General features: G+C 41.7%; 1 protein-coding gene across 3 annotated transcripts in view; it reads left to right on the top strand.

Annotated features, from left to right (window-relative positions):
* The window catches only part of KIF13A (kinesin family member 13A), a 165593-nt gene that overhangs the window by 47160 nt on the left and 98348 nt on the right, over window positions 1-20085 (top strand). For all 3 annotated transcript variants that reach the window (XM_018559634.1, XM_018559632.1, XM_018559635.1), the window contains exon 3: window positions 9071-9083. In XM_018559634.1, the coding sequence (XP_018415136.1) occupies window positions 9071-9083 (13 nt within the window). The remainder of the gene's footprint in view (window positions 1-9070; window positions 9084-20085) is intronic.

Genomic DNA, 20085 nt, shown 5'->3' with positions numbered 1-20085 from the left:
AATTTTAAAACGCGGTTTTAAAACCCCCCCCCCCCCTTTTTTTTTTTTTCTCTTCTTCCAGTGGCCTTGTATATGGGTTATTACAAATCACATTGTGTAAATACCTTTTTTAGCATTTTGTCAATGTGGTCACGTGACTGCAAAGGTCTGTCTTCTCTCTGTAATGTGCAGAGCTGATAGTAGGGATGAATTCATTAGTGCATTAGTGTCACCCACTGCTTTAACCATTGTTGGCAGGAGATAGAATGTCAATAGAAATATGTTATGGGGGGAATTTAAAAAGAAACATGACAGACTGCAAAATTGGTTACCTGTCTTCTGGTATACGCCCAGCCCTGATTTAACTGAACTTTTACTCCAGGGAAATCTTCTATATTCATTTATGTAGATTAATTGCTCCTGTCCTTGTTTCTTCCTTCCAGTTTGGATGCTCAGTGTAAATATGGCCAGGTCAGTTAACACATAACAACATAAAATCGGTTCCTGCTGTGCTGACCAGAGAAATGAACCTTGCATTATGATCAGTGATGATTTTGAAGCAGCAGTTGTATGTGAAAGGATGCCCTGCCATGTCCAATTATCATCTTCCCCAACTTCTCGTTAGTACCATAAATTGGATGCTTCTGAATGGTGAATTCCCCTCCAAGTAGTTGAATGTGACATTTCCAGTATGGTTCATCCCAGCAGAAAGCCTGTTGCCTGTTATGATCACCTTTTACATGGGTGTTATGATTGACATAAACTAGAAGTGAATGGAGCTGCTTGATTGTTCTTGCACATGTTGGGAATTCAGAACAATGCACTTGAATTATAGGAAGCTGTTTTTTTATGCACTCAGTTTTTGTTAGAGTGTTTATATTGTTTTTCATTTTGGATTTAAAAAAGAATATCTTCATGATGTTATATAGCTCTTTTTAGACTTTACTTTTTTTTTAACTACATCACAGATACTAAGGGGAAAAAAACATTAGCAGAAAATAGCAAAACTGCTGGATGGAAGACTGGGGTTAATTCATTCACGTAATAGTATACAGTACACTGTGTGCACAATTAATAGGCAAGTTGTATTTTTGAGGAATAATTTGATTATTGAACAACTACAGTGCTCTCAGTCAATCCAAAATGTTAATAAACCTGAATATTTAAGAAAGTAAACGTGAGGTTTTGGCTTTCTTAGGAGAATATCTATGTGTGCACAATTATTGGGCAACTATTAGTGTGCACAATTATTATGCAACTAAATGGAAAAAAAGTTTTCCCATCTCACTTGTTTATTTTCATCTGTTAAAGTGAGAATAATAAACAAGCAACTCAAAATTTACAAATAAACATTTCTGACGTTTTAAAAAAAAAAATCAGTGACCAATATAGCCGCCCTTCTTTTCAATAACAGTCATCAGCCTTCCATCCATGGAGTCTGTACGTTTTTTTTCATCTTTTGACGATCAACATTTTGTGCAGCAGCAACCACAGCCTCCTAGATACTGTTTAGAGGTGTACTGTTTTCCTTCACTGTGAATCTCCTATTTAAGAAGGGCCCACAAGTTCTCAATAGGGTTTAGTTCAGGTGAGGAAGGGGGCATGTCATTATTCTTTCATCTTTAAGGTCTTTACTGGCTAGCCACGCAGTGGAGTACTTGGATGCATGCGATGGAGCATTGTCCTGCATACATATCATGGTCAGACTTTTTCCTGTACCACTGCTTTAAGAAAGTGTCTTCTAAAAACTGGCAGTAGGTTTGGGAGTTGATTTTTGAGTCCATCCTCAACGCGAAAAGGTCCAACTAGCTCATCTTTATTAATACCAGCCCACCATTACCCCACCTCCACCTTGCTGGCATCTGAGTCGAAGTGGAGCTCTGTGCCCGTTACTGATCCAGCCACGGGCCCATCCAACTGGTCCGTCAAGAGTCACTCATCTCATCAGTCCATAAAACCTTTGAAAATCTGTCTTCAGATATTTCTTGGGCCAGTCTTGACGTTTCAACTTGTGTCCTGTTCAGTGGTGACCGGGTTTCAGCTTTCCTTACCTTGGCCATGTCTCTGAGCACTGAACACCTTGTACTTCTGGGCACTTCAGGTAGGTTGCAGTTCTGGAATATGACAGCACTGGAGGATAATGGGTTCCTGGTAGCTTCACATTTGATGTTTCTCAAATCTTTGGCAGTTAATTTGCATCTTTCTTTCTCAACACGTTGTTGCGACCCTGTTGACTATTTGCAACAAAACGTTTGATAGTTCTGTGATCACGCCCCAATATCTTAGCAACTTCAAGAGTGCTGCATCCCTCTGAAAGACTTTTTACCATTTTTGACTTTTCAGAGTCCATTAAATCTCTTTTTTGGCCCATTTTGCATGAGTAAAAGAAGCTGCCTAATTATTATGCACACCTTGATATTGGGTGTTGATCTCCTGATGCGTGTAGACCACACCCTCCCTCATTACACAAATACACATCACCTGATATGATTAAATCCAATAAGCCTTCAAGTTTATACAGCTTGGAGTTGGACACTATGCATAAAAATGGTGATTTGGTCAAAATACTCACTTGCCTAATAATTGTGCACACAGTGTAGTTAGTAATCTGGAAGGACGAGCACATTACATTATTACTATAAAAATATATATATATCTCTCTGGTTGTTCATTGCAATAATACCAAGTAGATGATATACAAGAACTAGAGCAGAAACGAACCTGTTGCCTTTAGCAGTAAATCACATTCATCCTTCAAGTGAAATGGAGCAGATTGATGGGAACACCAAAGGAAACTGGAGCTAGAGAGGAGATGTCCGTACTGTATAGTGTAAAATAGCTAAACACAGTGTTTCTTATCCATTTCTGAGTGAGTGCACCTCCATAAAGTAGGCAAAATCTGTTACGATCAATGGAAAACCTGAGCTTTGGGATGATGCTCACAACAGTCTTATTCTGGCAGGGCAGATGAGATGTGGATGGATGAGAGATGAATGAGAATTTGCATAAATATGCCCCTCATGAACCCACATGACACACCAGGGTGTTTAGGGGTTGCTGAAAAAAAGTAACCATGTCCTCTGCATCTGATGGAGCATACATTCTCTTTTTGCTGCCGACTCTTCATTGGTGTTCTGTATATTTCAGCGGTATCTATGCATATAAATGGGAGAACATTCGCCTCGCTTATTTATTTTTGCTTCCTCTAACAATGTATCAGTTCAAATGCAATTATGTGACGGTCTGTTTTAAAAAGTCTGCATCGCCATACTTTTAGGCCCCATTCACACACGAATTGGCCCGCGTGCAGGGCCGTACTCCAGCAGCTCCCGTGAAGGACAGGTGCTGCGTATGATTAGTACGCAGCCCCCGTCCTTCTCTATGGGGCTACGCGGCCCCATAGAGATAAGAGCGTTGTAAGACTTGTTTTCAGTTGTCCAATGAAAAGCAGTCTCAGCTGCAAAAACCTTCCATATTTGGGAGGCAAAAAGCAGGCTGCTGTGTGTGTTTGAGAATAGCTCTCCTGCATCAGAAGGGCAGTTCCTCTGCAGTGTTAACTATAGAGCAGGGGCGCCCACTATTTTTCATCTGGAGATCTACTTTTCAAATGACGAGCTCATTGAGATCTACCAATGAAAAAAACACCTGCATTCAGGGGCGGGAGGGGCGTGGCGGTGCATTGAGGTCAATGTCACCGCAGCCAGGCTTCGCAGTGCGATCGCCTGCATTAGTGCCTCTGTTCCAGTCCAGTGCGATCCGCAAAAATGCTGCGAGCACTATTTTTGCAGATCTTTATAGTAAATTAAACTGTGAAGTCTCAAGTGTAAAAGAAATGACATCAGACACACACAGGAGGAGTCATCAGGATCTTACTAAAGCCAACTATACACTGCAAGGCGGTTCTTGATGAACCACCTGAAAGACGCACAGTGGGTGGCCCTGCCTTCTCCCTTCCATCCGTCATCCTTCCATTAGCAGATTGAAGGAGCTGGATGGAAAATGGGTGAACAGTGACGTCAGCCAATCCTGTTGGAGTATTCTGACAGTGGCACCCCAGCAGCTGCCAGAATACAAAGCACACAGTGGAAGATTTGTCCATCCACACTGTTAAGCGTGGATGGAGGAATCTGTTCTATTTTTATTTTTTTTCGTTCAGCCCACAGGTTGAACAAAAAAAAATATATAACTGTGTATACCCAGCTTTAGTCTCAGATCCCCCTTTTGTGCAGTGTGGAACATGTGTAATGCTGTCTCAGTAGTGTACATTTATCACCCTCAGAATTTATAGCTAATGGGACATTAGAGGTTTGTAGTCATGCAAAAAAGACAGAGTAATTCACATGGCCATTCTTGGCCATACACAGCCCAGAACCGCTTAAATCTGTGGTGGGTATGGCCAGGTATTTCTGTTCACCTGTGGCCACTCAGCCTGTACAAATCAAAGACAGGCAGGTTCTGCATGTAATTGCACATGGGGCCAATACCGGTAGTTAGGTACAAATGAGGGGCCCTGAACACAAACAGTCTGCGTACAGAGCCGATCATCTGTCCCTAGAAGTAGAGCTGCAGCTAACGATTATTTTCAAAATCGATTAGTTAGCCGATTATTAAGTTCGATTAATCGGTTAATCGGATAAACAATAAAATACATTTTAAAAAATGGCTCCAGTGATGGACTACTAGTTTGTATTGAGATTGTAGTCCATCACAGGAGCAAGCTTGGAGCTGGGGGGGGGCGGGCGGTGAGTGTGAGGCGGGGAGGAGGTGCGGCGTGGAGATCGTGGATCTGGCAGAGGCGAGCGTGAGGTGGGGAGAAGGTGCGGCGCACAGCATGTGTGGAGCCGTGAACAGGGCCAACTGATCGGAAGCCGATTAATCGATTATTGAAAAAGTTGACAACTTTTTCAATAATCGATTATAATCGATTATGTCGATTAGTTGTTGCAGCCCTACCTAGAAGCATGTAATTGCTCCTTGAACGGGTTACTTGGCATTACCATACCATTCATTTTCCCTTTTGTATGGGTTTAATAATTTACATGGCTTCAATACATAGAAAGGATTCAGCCTATGCATAGTGACCACTAAACAATATTAAATAAAACAACACTTAAAAAATAAATGCCTGCTCAACTAGGTCCTTGTGATCTTGGCTTCATGAAAAACAGATGCTATTGAGTCAAACATCGATTTTCTGAAGCATAAAACGTATCTGCGGTTTGCGTGTCCTAATTCTGTACCCCATGTTTTCAAAATCCAGAAAGCATTTCAGGGTGTGGTAACAGACATTTTGCCTTTCAAATAATCTTGCACAGAAACAGTCAATGGCTTTTTTACTGTTTACATAGGATTGACTCCATTTTTATGTGTTGTAAATAATAAGGTATAAGGAGGTGGGTGTAGTGTGCTTGGTTCAGTGCCAGCATTAATGACATTCTAAAGCAACTTGAAAAGAAATTCACCTCACCCAACTCCCTCCTCCCCTACCTCTTAAAGTGTATATGAACCCAAGAACAAAGATTTCATGTATTGCAGCTTTTTAATCCTTAAATGTGATGGCTGCATTAGTTTTTTGTTTTTAGGTTTGTTTTCCTTTATTTTTAACTGGTGATCTAACAAATGACACACTTCCAGATATTGACGTGGTTCCACTCCATGGAAAAGCAATGTAGACACCCACGGACAGCAGCATTGTCATTCTGTGAAGAGGTTGGTGTCAAACTCTAATTTCAGCAGGAATTGGCCTAGACTTGATCCGTAGGTGGCCCTATCTCCTTGAAAACATTCAGGTTTGTGGGACATAAAGCATATATGCAGCATACAAAATATATAAGTGCTACACAAGCCATTTTGTTGTTTATATATTAAAAATGACTACTTATTACTATGGATGCATCAATACCATTACAGACAATATAAACTATTTCAGGATGGTGGTGAAGTGCCAGTGCCCGGTCGCAGCTGTAAACACTGACTCCAAGCTATAGAGAACTACAAATCCCAGTAACACATTATACTACAATGCAGAATATTGTGTATACTACATACATAATATGTGCTGCTCCGGGGTGCCGTCCTGATGTTTCCAGCGGAGGATCTCAGGAGAACTGTGGAGGGTCTCGGGGGGGCTGTGGAGGGTCTCAGGTGGTTCACAGGAAGGCTGCCGAGGTCTCCAGCAAGCGCAGGACCTTAGGCAGCTGCTTCTATTTAAAAATGTGAAGCGCTGGTATCAGCGGTATTAACGTTTAGTATCGGGGCATTTTTATGAGCATGAGTACTCGTGAAAATGCCCAGTATCGGCACTGATACCGGTATTGGTGCATCCCTACTAATTATGATTACCAGCCAGCTCTGATTTTTATAAACTTTCAAAACAAAATTCAAGTTTCAGTTTCTTTCAACCAGAGAAACCATAAAAACACAGGTGCTGCCAGATAGCTAATACACTGCTCACACACTCCTACTGACTCTGCTGCCTAAATTCGAGCAGTGTGTGGCCTCATCAGCCTCACTTTGCTTGACAAAACTTGATTTTTCATTTGTTTTGTAGAAAGAGTTGGTCCGAAAATTGTTGGGTGGACGGTGACGTATATTCTGACAGCGGCACTCCTGACAGAATACAATTCAATGGTTTCCCCCATCCATGCTAAACATTGAATTCAGGGTTGTTTCTTATTTAGCCCCATGGGCTATGAGTGTATGGTCAGCTTAAGAGACAGTCTGGATAGCCCCGTCAATAATCCTAAACTCAAAAGCAAATAAAGAGGAATTTACTCACAGGATAAGAGTGTGTAATAGTTGCTTATCCATGGCCCAGATCCAGTCCAGGAGGCCCCTCCAGTCATGGCCAACAGAGGGAATAGAGCTGAAAGATGTTTCAGATGGTGGTATCGGCTCCTGTGAGACCCACTTGCACAGTGTAGCGTCCAGGGGCCAAGAGAAGGTGGGGTTCCTGCCAATTCTAGGTCAGCACCATAATGGTTGTCAAGGCAATGTGTTTCGGAAAGGGATCCCCTTTCCTAAAGTGTATTTCCACTTTTGCAGTCAATTTGAGAAAAGCCCTCTATATGTTTTGTTATGTGTTCCTATTCACACAGCATACTGGAAAATAACTTACAAAAAAAAATAAAAATAAAGATGTTTTGTTAAATCAGGCAAGATGGCTGATTCCAGGTTTTTCTTTTTTTAAGGACAATTATTTCACAGTGGGTTGTCCTTAAAGAAAGACTTGGAACTGAAATTTGAGGCTTGTGTTTATCTGATAAGCTTTATTAACATACAACATACAATGGGCAAGCTGCCTTAGACTCCTCACAGCCCCTTCTAACATTTCAAAGAAATAGAAGCTAGTTTCGAAAAAGGTAACTTACCTGTGTCTCTGCCTCGCGCTCCCGTCTGAAGATCTGAAAAATTCTCGGGCGGCCGCAAAGGATGATGGGGCATGCGCAGTAGAGATCTTCGGACGGGAGAGGAGGAGAGATACAGGGTAAGTCAATGCACACACAGACTCCGTGGGACACAGAAGACGCAGCAGTCAGCGCTGGACCAGAGACTGGCACCAGCGCTGGAGGAAGTCCTGGAAAGAAAAAGATGATCGGATCAAGGGGCATAATTTAAGGTAAGTGCTTACACCAGCATTGGGGGGGGGGGGGGAAATATATCCTTTAATGTAACTTTAAAACCCTTACCCAAGTAAAAGCAGATCAAACTGCAAGAAGTATTCATTTTTATTTTTTTAAGCTTATGCTATGCGAATAGGAACAAACATAAAATAGGTGTTATCCCAATTTGGCTGCGAAAGTGGAAAGAAGGAATAGGTAATAGTGTAATGTGTATAACTAACCTGCAGTGTATCTTTTTTCTCAGCTTAGGTACAATTTCAGATAAAATATTAATGTGTGCATGTCCCCAATCTCTGGAATGTAGGGTTGCACGCAGTGCTTCTTGGTAAAGAAAGTTTTTTGCTTTTAGCGAACGTTTTTTCCCACAAGCAGCATATGCGTTTTTAAAATTGATACAGCTTTTTTGTGTGTAAAAAGCAACATTTTGGAGCTGTTTAGGCAAAATGTATTTTTCATTTTAGTTGTGTATATAACCATTGCAGGAAAATGCTGTTTAATTATGGAAAAGAATCTTTAGGCCTCATGCACATGGCCGCCTGAGCCCATATAACGTAATTTGCAGGTGTATTTCCGTGCCCAGGATACACAGCTGCTGCATACAGCCGCCCATTATAATAAATGGTTGTAGGCAGCTGAATGCGGGTTTATGCTGCTACTTTCATAAACCTGCACGTACGGGCGTACAATCCTGGATGCAGACAGTCTGAGTCCAGGGGTGTATGGCCTTATAGAGAAGCCATTAATGCAAAATTTGCTCTGCCCAGCAAGACTAGCTACTTATCCAAATGCATCTGAATGCTGAACAGGAAAGAACTGCCGGGTGCATCCCCAGACTTTCCAAACACAGTGGAGGGAATTCATCAAAACTGGAGCAGACAAAATCTGGAGCAACCATTTAGCTTCTCTTTCATTTTCAAATGTTGACTGAACAAACTGAAGAGAGATGCTGATTGGTTGCCATAGACAACTGTTCCAGATTTTTCTGCTCCAGTTTTGATACATTCCCCCCAGTGTCACTGCTTTTGCTAAACATGTCCTTGCTTCTAAGAAAGTCATTTTGTTAATTGCATGTACCAGCCTGTCTCTTTCCTGATAGTTGGAATCGCTTGCAGGCTTCCCAGGAACATGTATGCAAAATGGCTCACTAAAGATTCATAAATCATCTATTTTACTCAACGGGAATGTAAAAGCGTTTAACAGTGTACATGGTTCTGGAAATTTCCTCCACTCTATTTTACTTGCTTACTGTTCATTTCAGGCTAGAATGGGTCTTTAAAGCTAAGTAAACTGTTTCTAAGTTATTACAGTTTTACTATAAACCTGATTTTATTGCTTTGATTTGTAAGTAGTACTTAAATTAGACATTGATTGTGGTCTCTCTTCTTTTCTTCTCCTTTGTGGATGTCTCCGACAAATCATGACATCACTTGCTGTTACTGCTGAATCACTGACTCCATGTTGCCCTTTAGAAAACCACCAAAGGTAAGAATGTTTCTGTTTGTTGGTACTATGTTCCAAAAATGCTTTTTATAATATTTCTTCTATTTGGTACAGATATTTATCATTCAAAGAAACCTGTCAAAAGAGAAACCTGTAGCTGCCATTGCTGACCTTGATTTCTGAAACTGCTAGTTTCCCAACTGTCATACTGGTCCTTTTGGCTTTAATATTTCAACTATCTGAGCTGAAAGCATGTAGGACTACAGCACTATTTATTAAAGTGACACTAAAGTCAGAAGTTAAATCTTAAAAATGCATTTAATTACCCAAACTATTAACAAAACTTTAGCTTATTTGTCTATCACTCGGCTGTAGATCTTCAAATCATCTCTGAATTGGTGCTGACACTGTCCTTCCTTCTGGAGGGTGGCTACTTTTGTTCACCAGGGCCCCTGTGTGTGTTGTAAGCGGTAGCCACTGCTCCAAACTCACTCTCTTTATTGAGTAAAATAGTTTACTAATCTGTATTACACCGTTACATAGTATTTGAGGTTGAATAAAGACACAGGTCCATCAAGTTCAACGTGTGTGTACACGAGTTCCTGTGTGGTCTAGTTTTTAAGAGTACTTGTACCCCTGTATTTTACAGTCTCTGAGGAAGGTATCTAAATGCTTTTTGAATGATTCAATACTCTCAGCTGATACCACTGCTTGTGGCAGCGAGTTCCAAAATGTAACCACTCTAAAGGTGCCCATACACTGCACGATTATCGTACGATAATCGTATGCGATCGGTTTTTCGTACGATAATCGAGCAGTGTGAACGGAGACGTGCGACCGTTTCTACTGTACGGTCGCACGTCTTCTGTCGAACCAGCATGTTCGAAAACCAGCCGGGAATCGTACGATTCTCGGCTGGTTAGAACGGTGCTCGGAAGATAAATGCTGAGCGGGCCGGTGTGCGCACGCGCACACTGCCCGTTCAGCATTGCGGTCATCGGAAGCCCGCCCCTCAGGGGGGCGGGCTTGCGATGATCGAGAGTGCGATCTGCCTGTCCAAGATAGGCCATACACCTTACAATTATCTGCAGATTTTCTGTGGTCAGATGGAAAAAGTGCAACAGTTTCCTCCATCTATGCTAAGTTGTGTGGATGAAGGAATCTCCCACTGGGCCACCTTCAGTATCTTGCTAGTCGGCCCCACTGTCTGTCAAAATACCTGAACAATCTGTTTGCGTGCAGGCATTGTTCAGGTGTTTTGAGAGCCGACTAGCAAGATTACGGAAGCTTGGCCCAGTTGGAGATTACTCCATCCACACAGTTAAGTGTAGATGGAGCAATCTGTTGCACCTTTTCCATCTGACCACAGAAAATCTGCAGATAATTGCAAGGTGTATGGCCAGCTTAACTGAAAAGAAGCCTCTACGCCGTTGTGGTTAAATCTTTTCTCTACCATTTTTTACGTGTGGGCCTCTCGTCTTTGTTATGAAGTTTAATGTAAAAAGTTTGTTGCTGATGCAGCCATCACCACTAAACATTTTGTACATCAAAAATTATGTCCCCTCTTGATCACTTCTAGCGCGAACAAGATTAAATTTAGCAACCTTGTCTCATAGCTTTGGTCCTCCAGCCCCTAATTAGTTTAGTTGCCCTTCTCTGGACTCTCTCCAGCTCCAGGACATCCTTTCTGTGGATTGGTGACCAAAACTGAACCACATACTCAAGATGAGGACGAAAGTGGCAAAATGATTGCTTTATCTCTACAGTGCATTCCCTTTTTAATGCAAGACAGTACTCTGCTAGCTTTGTTCGCAGCACCCTGGCATTGCAAAATATTATTCAATCTGTGGTCTACTATGACCCCCAAATCTTTTTCCATTTCTGACTTCCCTAGTGGAGTACCCAATAATGTGTATTATTCTTGCCTGTTTTTAACCCCAAAATGCATTACTTTACATTTTTTTACATTTATACCTCATGTGCCATATAGTTGACCACTCCCCTATTTTATCCGGGTCCTCTTCTAATGATGTCTAAGGTTAGCAGATTACATTGTATTGTGTGTATTCTGTGTATATTGCATGTTTTCACTTTTGAATTTCCCGCCGGCTGTGATGCCCGAAAACGAAACTAAAAGTCAGATGCCGGCAGATGCTCCTAGTATTGAAAATTAACCCTGAGCCAGATTCGAGGAAAACTGCCGGCGAGGTTAAACAGTATTGGGCCTAGGACAGAACCCTGGGGCACACCACTCTCGACCTTAGACCAATCTGAAAAAGAGCCATTTTTCAATACTCTCTGGACACATTCCTGTAGCCAGTTCTCTATCCATTTCATCGATGCCCATAGATCTCTGCTTGTGTACTAAGCGTTTATGTGGTACCGTGTCAAAAGCTTTGGCAAAATCCAGGTATACCACATGCACCAGCCTTCCTCCATCCAGATCTCTACTCCCCTTTTTGTAGAAAGTTAGTACAGTAGATTGGTCTGACGAGAACGGCCCTTAAGGTGCCCATACACTGCACGATTCTCGTACGAGAATTGCGGGAAATCCCACGATCGTACGATAATCGGGCAGTGTATGGAAGGCGTGCAACCGTTTCTACTGTACGGTCGCACGACTTTTGTATTTCGAGCATGTTGGAAAACCAGCCAAGAATCGCACGATTCAGCATTGCAGTCATCGGATGATCACAATTACGCTCTGCCTGTCCAAGATGGGCAGATCGTATGTATTTTAATTACTTTACAACCCTCGCAAGACAAAAGTCTTGCGAGGGTTGTAAAGTGTATGGGCACCTTCACTAAATCCATGCCGATTATCATTTTTTTATACTATTGTCATGAACAAAATCCACTAAATAGTCCTTTATCATTCCCTCAAACAGTTTGCATACTATTGATGTTAGACTGACTGGTCTTTAGTTCCCAGGTTGACATCTTGAACCTTTTTTTGAACATTGGTACGACCGTTGCCTTACGCCAAATCACTTGGTACCCTTCCAGTCATAATAGAGTCCTTGAACATGAGGAATAATGGTCTCGCTATAACCTGGCTGAATTAATTAGGTACCCTAGGGTGCAGGTTATCTGCTTTTTATATAGAAGTTATTGTCTATCACGGGAGCGAGCTTGGAGCGGTGGCTACTTTACAACACACAGAGGACATGGAGAACAAAAGTAGCCACTCTCCAGAAGGAAGGACAGTGTCAGCACCAATTTAGAGATGATTTGAAGATCTACAGCTGAGTGTTGCACAAATAAGTTACATTTTTGTTAATAGTTACTTGAATGCATTTTTTAGGTTTAAAGGAGAACTATGCGGTTAGTGCTTTTCCCCATAGTTCTCCGAAGGGTAAGGGAGGACACAAACTAGCGTTGTCCCGTTACCCAAAGCTCAGTATACCTCCCCTGTCACGGCTCTCTGCCGTGACAGGATCGAGAAGTGAGCGAACGCCGTTATGTGTTCGCTCACTTCCCGATCTACTGAGCCGACCTGTGACAGTCTCACTGTCACAGGTCGGCTAGAACTATGAGGATGAGTGAAAAGCACTCACCTCATAGTTCTCCTTTAACTCCTGAGTTTTGTGTCACTTCAATGCAGGCTCCATTCACACATTAGCATTTTAATACGCGTGGAAACCCGCAAAACAAAACAAGCAATACATTCTCATGAGGCTCATTCACACCTGCGCGTTCGTACGCACACACAAAAACGTGGAACGCAGCAAAAAGTACACACGTGATTTTCTGCACTTGGGGGCACAGGAGGCTGGAGATGGGCTTCAATCTGCAGTTTTAATATATTTTTTTGGTTTCATGGCAGGTCCGCTTAAATGAAAACAACATTTTTGCTCCCTTTTATGTGCTTTGTTTTTCTAATATTTCCTGTGGTTATTTCTTTTTCTTCAAGCGGAAAAGGAATATCAGCAGTCCTATGTTATGTTCTGGTAATTTTACTAATGATAAACCATGAACAAGATATTTGCTATGCAAAGTGAATATGCTGCAAGGCCTTACAGGGTCAGTCTGCTCACAAGCAAGTTCTTGGTTTTGGGTGGATACTGGTTGGCTGAATCAGTTACTGTTTTGTTTTTATCTCTGGTTGCTGGATGCACCTGCTGTGTCCACATACCTTTAGAGCTGAATCCGGGTCAGGGCATATGCTATTCAGTATTATTACCCAAGGGTTGATTATGAATATGTACTGGTTTCTGCTAAAAAAAGAAATGTAGGCACCTTTTCTCTACAACAATGTCATGGGTATGCAACTGATTTTCTCCCATTTACTGTGCGAGTTGTCCTGGGTGAAGGAAAGCTGGCGCATGCACATAACTAGCTAATTACGCAGAATGCCACCCATACTTTATCTGCTAATGTATAGACAATGCTATGTGGGGAGGGCCCATGGTGTATAGATGGAGCTGTATGTGGGGAGGGCACGTGGCATATGGATGAAGCTGTATGTGGGGTAGAATCGCCAAGAGGAATGCCAGAGCTGTATGCTCCTAGTTCCCTATACGCAGGGGACTTGTCCTAGACTAGCTAACACAGGAATTTCCACAGTAGGCTGGCGACTCCCCTGTTAAAGCACAACTGATCCCTCTGTATTTATTACTGTAATGCAATTGGGCTAAATATACTACTCTTTTTGGGGGGTTTTGGTTGCTAAGTGGTGCAGGAAAAAAAAGAAAAACCCTGAGTTGGCAACACATTGGAAAGTCTGACCATTGCTCTTTCATGATTCAGGGAGCTAGAGCTCTGTTGATTGGAACAGTTTTCAGGGTGGCATCTTTCCAATGTCCTGCCGGAACAGGGTATTTTAACCCTTGCTGCAGCACTAAAAGAGCAGCATATTTATTACTGTATGTATGTGCATTTCAGTATTTCAGTAAAAACACTTTATTAGAAATGCTGCTCACAGAGAAGGGCAGTCAGCGAGAAATGGTCCTACACTACCCACAGTAGAAGATCCCCTTGTAAGTTATACTACCGGTAGTTCGGTTTTTCCTAGAATATTGCTTTACCCATTATGAAGAGGTTTTATCTTCCTGTTGGGTTTTTACATTTACTTTATGTTACAGACAATATATCAGGGTAAGATATATCAGGGTAAGTAAGACACCCATGCTTTACAGGTAAAAACTCCAGGATGGTGTAGGTATAAACTCCAGGAGGGAATATATACATTGAGGAGTCTCAGAGAGGTGTAAGAATCCAACAGATTGTTAAGCATACCTGTGTCCACCCATATCGAAAATAAAATATTTTGTTTCAGATCATCTGACTCCTGTAGGGCTCAGTCTTACAGGAAAGCCAAATGATTAATGCTAATCATGCCTCTAAACTTGGCTTTACACTAAATCAGACCAGCCCTTGTTTTGTCCGTTCAGTGCCCAGGTCCTTAGCCAATCTGGCCTTACATGCCTATGGAGAAACTCTAAAGGCTCACAAGCTGATTGAGCATCCTTACTGTGCCATGGAAAACAAAATTAGACTTAAAGTGAACCTTTAAGTAAAGAAACATGGGAGCTGCCATTGTTGGCTTGTTAAAGGTGTAGGTTTCAGGTCTGTTGTCCTGGTCCTGCCTTCACTCCCTACTGCTTTGCTTACCTGAATCTAGCATGCAGCCAGTGGATTCTGAAAGTGTTACTTTTCATTAACCTTTACAGAAACAAAACCAGGATGACAGCGCGGAGCTTCCACCTTTAAACAAGTCGGCAATGACAACTGCTGTATATCTATCATCAAAGGTCCACATTAAAGCAGAAATGTCCCTAGTCTATAACGTTTTGGCATATTTAGTCATCATATAGACCAATTACATCTCTCTTCTCCCCGTTTAGTAATTTCAGAATTGTAATGTTTTTGCAGTGTAGTAAACACATTAAGTTTGGAAATATCTACTCACTCAGAGAAGCTGGGCTGTATTGCAGGGTTGTGCAGCAAGCGTATGTAACACATCTTAAATCCTCCTGGAATTTCGTGGGATGAGTCAAATTCTTTCAGCAGCTGCTTCACTACTAGACATAAGGGCAGAGACTATACAGATTATTTTCTGCTATGCCAGAGCAAATATTTTATTACCCTGAAATTATTTGCGGGCAGCTTTCATGCCTAAAAATGACTTTGTATAGCTTGTGCGGCATTACACATAATTCCCAGGAACAAACCGTGCATATAGAAGATTACTGATTAGTTTAAGTTATAGTTTTAGTGTTAAAGAAAAACTCAATTTTACTCATGTACAGGAGGACAGTGGACTGTAAAATCAAATCATTATTAGGTAGCAAATTAAACTCGTGTTCAGGAGGACAATCAACCTGAAAATCCAAAAGCATTGCATGCACTAAATCTTAAATTAACTCTAGCTAGTAACATGCTCAATAGAATGTCACAACTGTGTTGTTTGGAGTCTCCTAAATAGTAGTACCTTTTCATTTTGATGCCAGGTCTGCTTTTAAAGGGCAGTACATGCTCACCAAATATATTCAGTGCATTTGAAGATGCCCTTCTGCACTCCACTTTATTAAATAGTAGCTCTTTGAGCATATGTGGATTATCAGCATGAACAAGGCTGGCCTTTTTGCCCTGAATTTTCTCATTAACAAGGTGTATTCACTCACAGAACTGACTCTCTCCTGATGTTTTCCATTTTTTAACACTTTTCTTTACATTTCTAGAGACGGCAGTGCATGAAAATCCCAGGAAATTCACAGTTTTGAGATGGTGCAACACAGTCAAAGACACTTAGCTTATGCAATGGCCCCCATTCTAATATTTAGTCAATGTCTACATGCTTTGCAGGCACATAATTCACTGTGGTGTTCTGTCCACCCATTCTGGTCGATTTGTACCTTGGGAGCTGGAACCAGCAGCACATATTAGGACACTGGTGGCCTATGCTAGTAATACCCATGTTATCAGCATTCAGGGTTTGTTATCTTCTGACATCTTAAAAATATGTACAATTATTTAATTATGGCCTCGTATATTTAAGATCTTGTTTCTGGAATTAGGGTTTGTGTTCCCCCCTTCCCTCCTGCTAGTTATTCATCCTTATACCAGAACCAGAGACAATGAGAGTACCAGGGGTTCATATGATGTCAAACTTTTTCTCTTATGGATCTCAAGTATATAGATACAATATTTTAAACAGTAATCACCCGAGGGTTTCCTGAGGAAATAGAATAACAAGAAATTATGTGAAATGCGTTGAGTTGTGTCCTGTTTATTGGAAGCACTAGCATTGTACATAGAATTTATATGAACTGTATGTATCTGAATCGTATTTGAGTATATTGACTAAGATGAAAGGAGCTGTTGTGATAATTGCTGGCCCATTTTGAACGTGGGACTATCACTCAAGATTTTATGATGGAAAATGTTTTGCAAGTACAAAATGATTTTAATAAAATGATTGATTACATTGAATTCATGTGTGTGTATGGTACCATTAAAGTCTGGTAGAGTTTGGTTCTTATCAATACTTTATAGCGCTGCCATATTAAAAAGCAGTCTGCAGAGACCCGCTTACACTAGGACCCTTTTTCAGAAACCATTGTTAACCAAATGTTATGTTTTTGGGTTAGGGTAGGATATTGGTGAACCTAGAGCAGTGGTTCTCAACCTGTGAAAACCTCTGGACCCACATTTGTCCCTGGTCTTCAAGTCACACTGCAATGGAGCGCAATGCATTGCGGTACCGCGCATTCTGGTGCGGGCGATTGAACTGTGGGCGGGAGGTGCACTTGGGGTGCCATGCAGATGAGTGGCAATGCAATGCCCCTCCCACAATAGAACACGTAATAGATTCGATTGCATGGTACAGTGCGATAATTGCAGGAGACTGTTCAATTATTGCACTGTACTACTGTGAACACGGGCCCCATAAAAACACAGACACACAACCACAGACACAATTTCTCACACACACAGACTCTCAGACTGCAGTCCAGTGTGGGCTGCTGTGCTGTGACAGAGCTCCATCCATATGTGTATTGCCTGTACAACTCCCTGGCATGCCTTGTAGAGATGCTGCGATCCAGAATATGACGTTATCCTGGGGGGTGAGGAGCCTCGCACCTAGAAAAGTAGAAGACATGCGGTGACCCACTGAACACGGGATCGCGACCCACATTTGGGTCACGACCCACTAGTTGAGAACCAAGGACCTAGAGGAAAGTTATGCAACCCTACAGTCTCCAGTTGTATAGTGCCCCTGGTAGTAATTAAACCCTCGTCACCTTAATCTTGCAAGATGAAGTGGCTAAACAGCAAGCCAAAATGCTGTATTATATAACATAATGTACATGGTTAAAAAAAAAAGTATAAACTTCATTCCACTTTATTAAACCTTGCAAGCCCAGACAGGTTAACAGAGGACTAAGGTTTGCTGGACAAAAACACTGTATGTATTAAGGGAATGAATGGACTCCTAAGCTGTTGCGCTTGGAATGCTCTCAGCTATGGAGCTCACATGCTTGTGCTTTTTATAGATTATTTCATGAGAAAGCACTTAACCATGACTTTCCAAAGCGTCCCCTGCTTGTTTGTTCTTTATCCCCTGCCCGGTTTTGCACTATTTTTCAGTCCCACTTTCCTGACTGGTATTTCTAAAGCTAGGCACAATTGTCACGCTGTGCAATTAACTTATCAGCATCCTGTGTAACCAGACCAACTGGGGATCAGTCAGGTCACACCAAAGCGGTATGTTATGTAAATACCGCCCACATTTTAGCTTTAAGAATTTTCAACTGCATACATAATGCCAGCTTCTCTTGCCATTTGTTCATAAATGTAGCTTGCCCATAGCCCGTACGATAAAAGAAAAAGATGCTCAGGAATTTTAGCATAACTTGCAATTATCAGCAGCCTGTTCTTCTCTATGGTAGTACGCAGACCGTGAGCCGCCCTACCCTCACCTGAACTGCACGTCTGTGCGGGTGCCCATACTCGTACGTATAATGTATTCAAGTACATTTTTTATTAAAAATGTATCTTATTTGTGTGTCACTTGGCTGTAGATCTTCAAATCATCGCTGAATTGGTGCTGACACTGTCCTTCCTTCTGGAGGGTGGCTACTTTTATTCCCCATGGTCCCTGGGGAGAAGCCACCACCCCAAGCTCGCTTCCATGATGGTCTACAATCTCCATACAAACTAGTAAACTAAATGTGAGATTGTAGTCCATCACAGGAGCAAGCTTGGGAACCAATGTAGCCACCCCCCAGGAGGAAGGACAGTGTCTGCATGAATTCAGAGATGATTTGAGGATCTACAGCTGAGTGATACACAAATAAGATACATTTTTGTTAATAGTTAATGTACTTGAATGCATTTTTAAGATTTAAGTTGTGTCACTTTAACCATTTCACTGCCATTGGCGTAAGGCTTACAGCGGAACACAACTGTTTCCAGCTGGCCATGTAAGCCTTACGTCGGTGGCTTTTACGGTTCTGCTATGAGCTCATGAAATAATAGCTGCCATCTGCGGCTGACAAGTGCTGAAGAGATCAGAGCCGCCGGCTGTCCAATCCATAGATCGCCAGCTGGTTTGTCATGTGTGCGTGGCCAAGCGGAGGATCGGTAAATATCTGTGATATTTACCAATCCTCTGTGTGCAGGACAAACACTAGAGTGATCAGTATTAGGTGTCCCCAGATATGAATGAACCGGAAGTGCTTTACATCACTTCCTATTCATTCATGAGTTTCTCAATAGGTGGAAGCCTCACTATACAAGCTTCTACCCATTCATAACTGGATGATAGTAAATGTTTTACTATCACCAGTTATGAATGGGAAAACTCTGTACTGAGTACTTTCCATTTGAGTGTTGAGGCTGCAGAAAAAGAGATTGCATTGTCCTCAATTTCTTTTTCAATAAGGAAATGCCAGGGATCCTTTTAGACCCCTGATATTTCCCTGAAGCCCCCCAGAATTAAAATTAAATAAATAATAATAAAAAATAAATAAAACACAACCCCCCACACGCATATGATACACGTGCAACAGTGTGCACCATATTGTGGTGTATGCCATGCACATGTGCTGCTGTGTGTTGTAAGAACACATAGCAGTGCTTGATTTTTTTTCTTTTTCAAATTAACAATTTTACTGTGGCAGCTCGTGGCATAGCGTTGTGACGCATTGTTGCAATTAAATGTACTCCTGTGCTTGCACTGGTTATGTAGTAGCTGGGAAAGGAGGTTATTAGGAGGTGTTACCTTGTGCATTACCAGTGTGTAAGTGTGATGGAGATATAAAGCGGAATTCTTCTCTGCTTGGGCATGCAATATATCAAGCTGTGAAACCCTGGGGTGTTGTGTGGACAGTCTGTCCAGCGCGGAGGGGAACCCTATTGCCTCAGTAATCAGTGTCACTCTGATTCTCTAACACTTTTTGTGGCCTCTGCTACCAGGGCTAGATTTCATGTTGGTCTGGCACTGGATGTGGACTAATGACCTCCCCTGTTCAGCCTCTCCACTCAGTGCCACAAAGAAGGGAAAGTGAGCCCTGCGGGGAGGGGGCCTTACAACTTCCAGTGGTAGAATCCCATTATGTGGAATTTGTTTTCCAAAATTAGCTTTTATCTTAGATCGCATAGAATGTGTAAGGTCTGCTTTTTAGCCCCCATCCTTGTGCTGCATTTTTAGACTACATGTATACAGAAATTCTGAATTGATTTTGTATATTGTACAGCATATATTGTGTAGCAAATCATATTCTGCATAATGAATCAGACTTTACTAATAAAAATAGACTAAGTAAGTGTATTGCATTGCCATAGTATTTCTTCATGTTTCAGTAAATATCCGAGAAGGAATTTTATAAATATTCCCTTTCCCCTCATACACACAGACATGCCTGTAGTGAATGGAGACAGGCTCCCCTGGTTTATATAACCACTAATAGAAAAAGGGAAGGTCATATCACAATGAATATAATTATCTCGAGCATACAATAATCGCTGTTTCTACAGCTCCAGCCAGTACTTTTCTTTTAGATTTGGATAGAGTATGGTTAGAGCCACTCTTTTTTTT

Source organism: Nanorana parkeri, unplaced genomic scaffold, assembly GCF_000935625.1.
Source record: "Nanorana parkeri isolate BGI_ZX_2015 unplaced genomic scaffold, ASM93562v1 scaffold408, whole genome shotgun sequence".
Lineage (NCBI taxonomy): Eukaryota > Metazoa > Chordata > Amphibia > Anura > Dicroglossidae > Nanorana > Nanorana parkeri.
The sequence above is the reverse complement of the archived record's forward strand: the minus strand, read 5'-3'. Positions and strand labels throughout refer to the sequence as shown.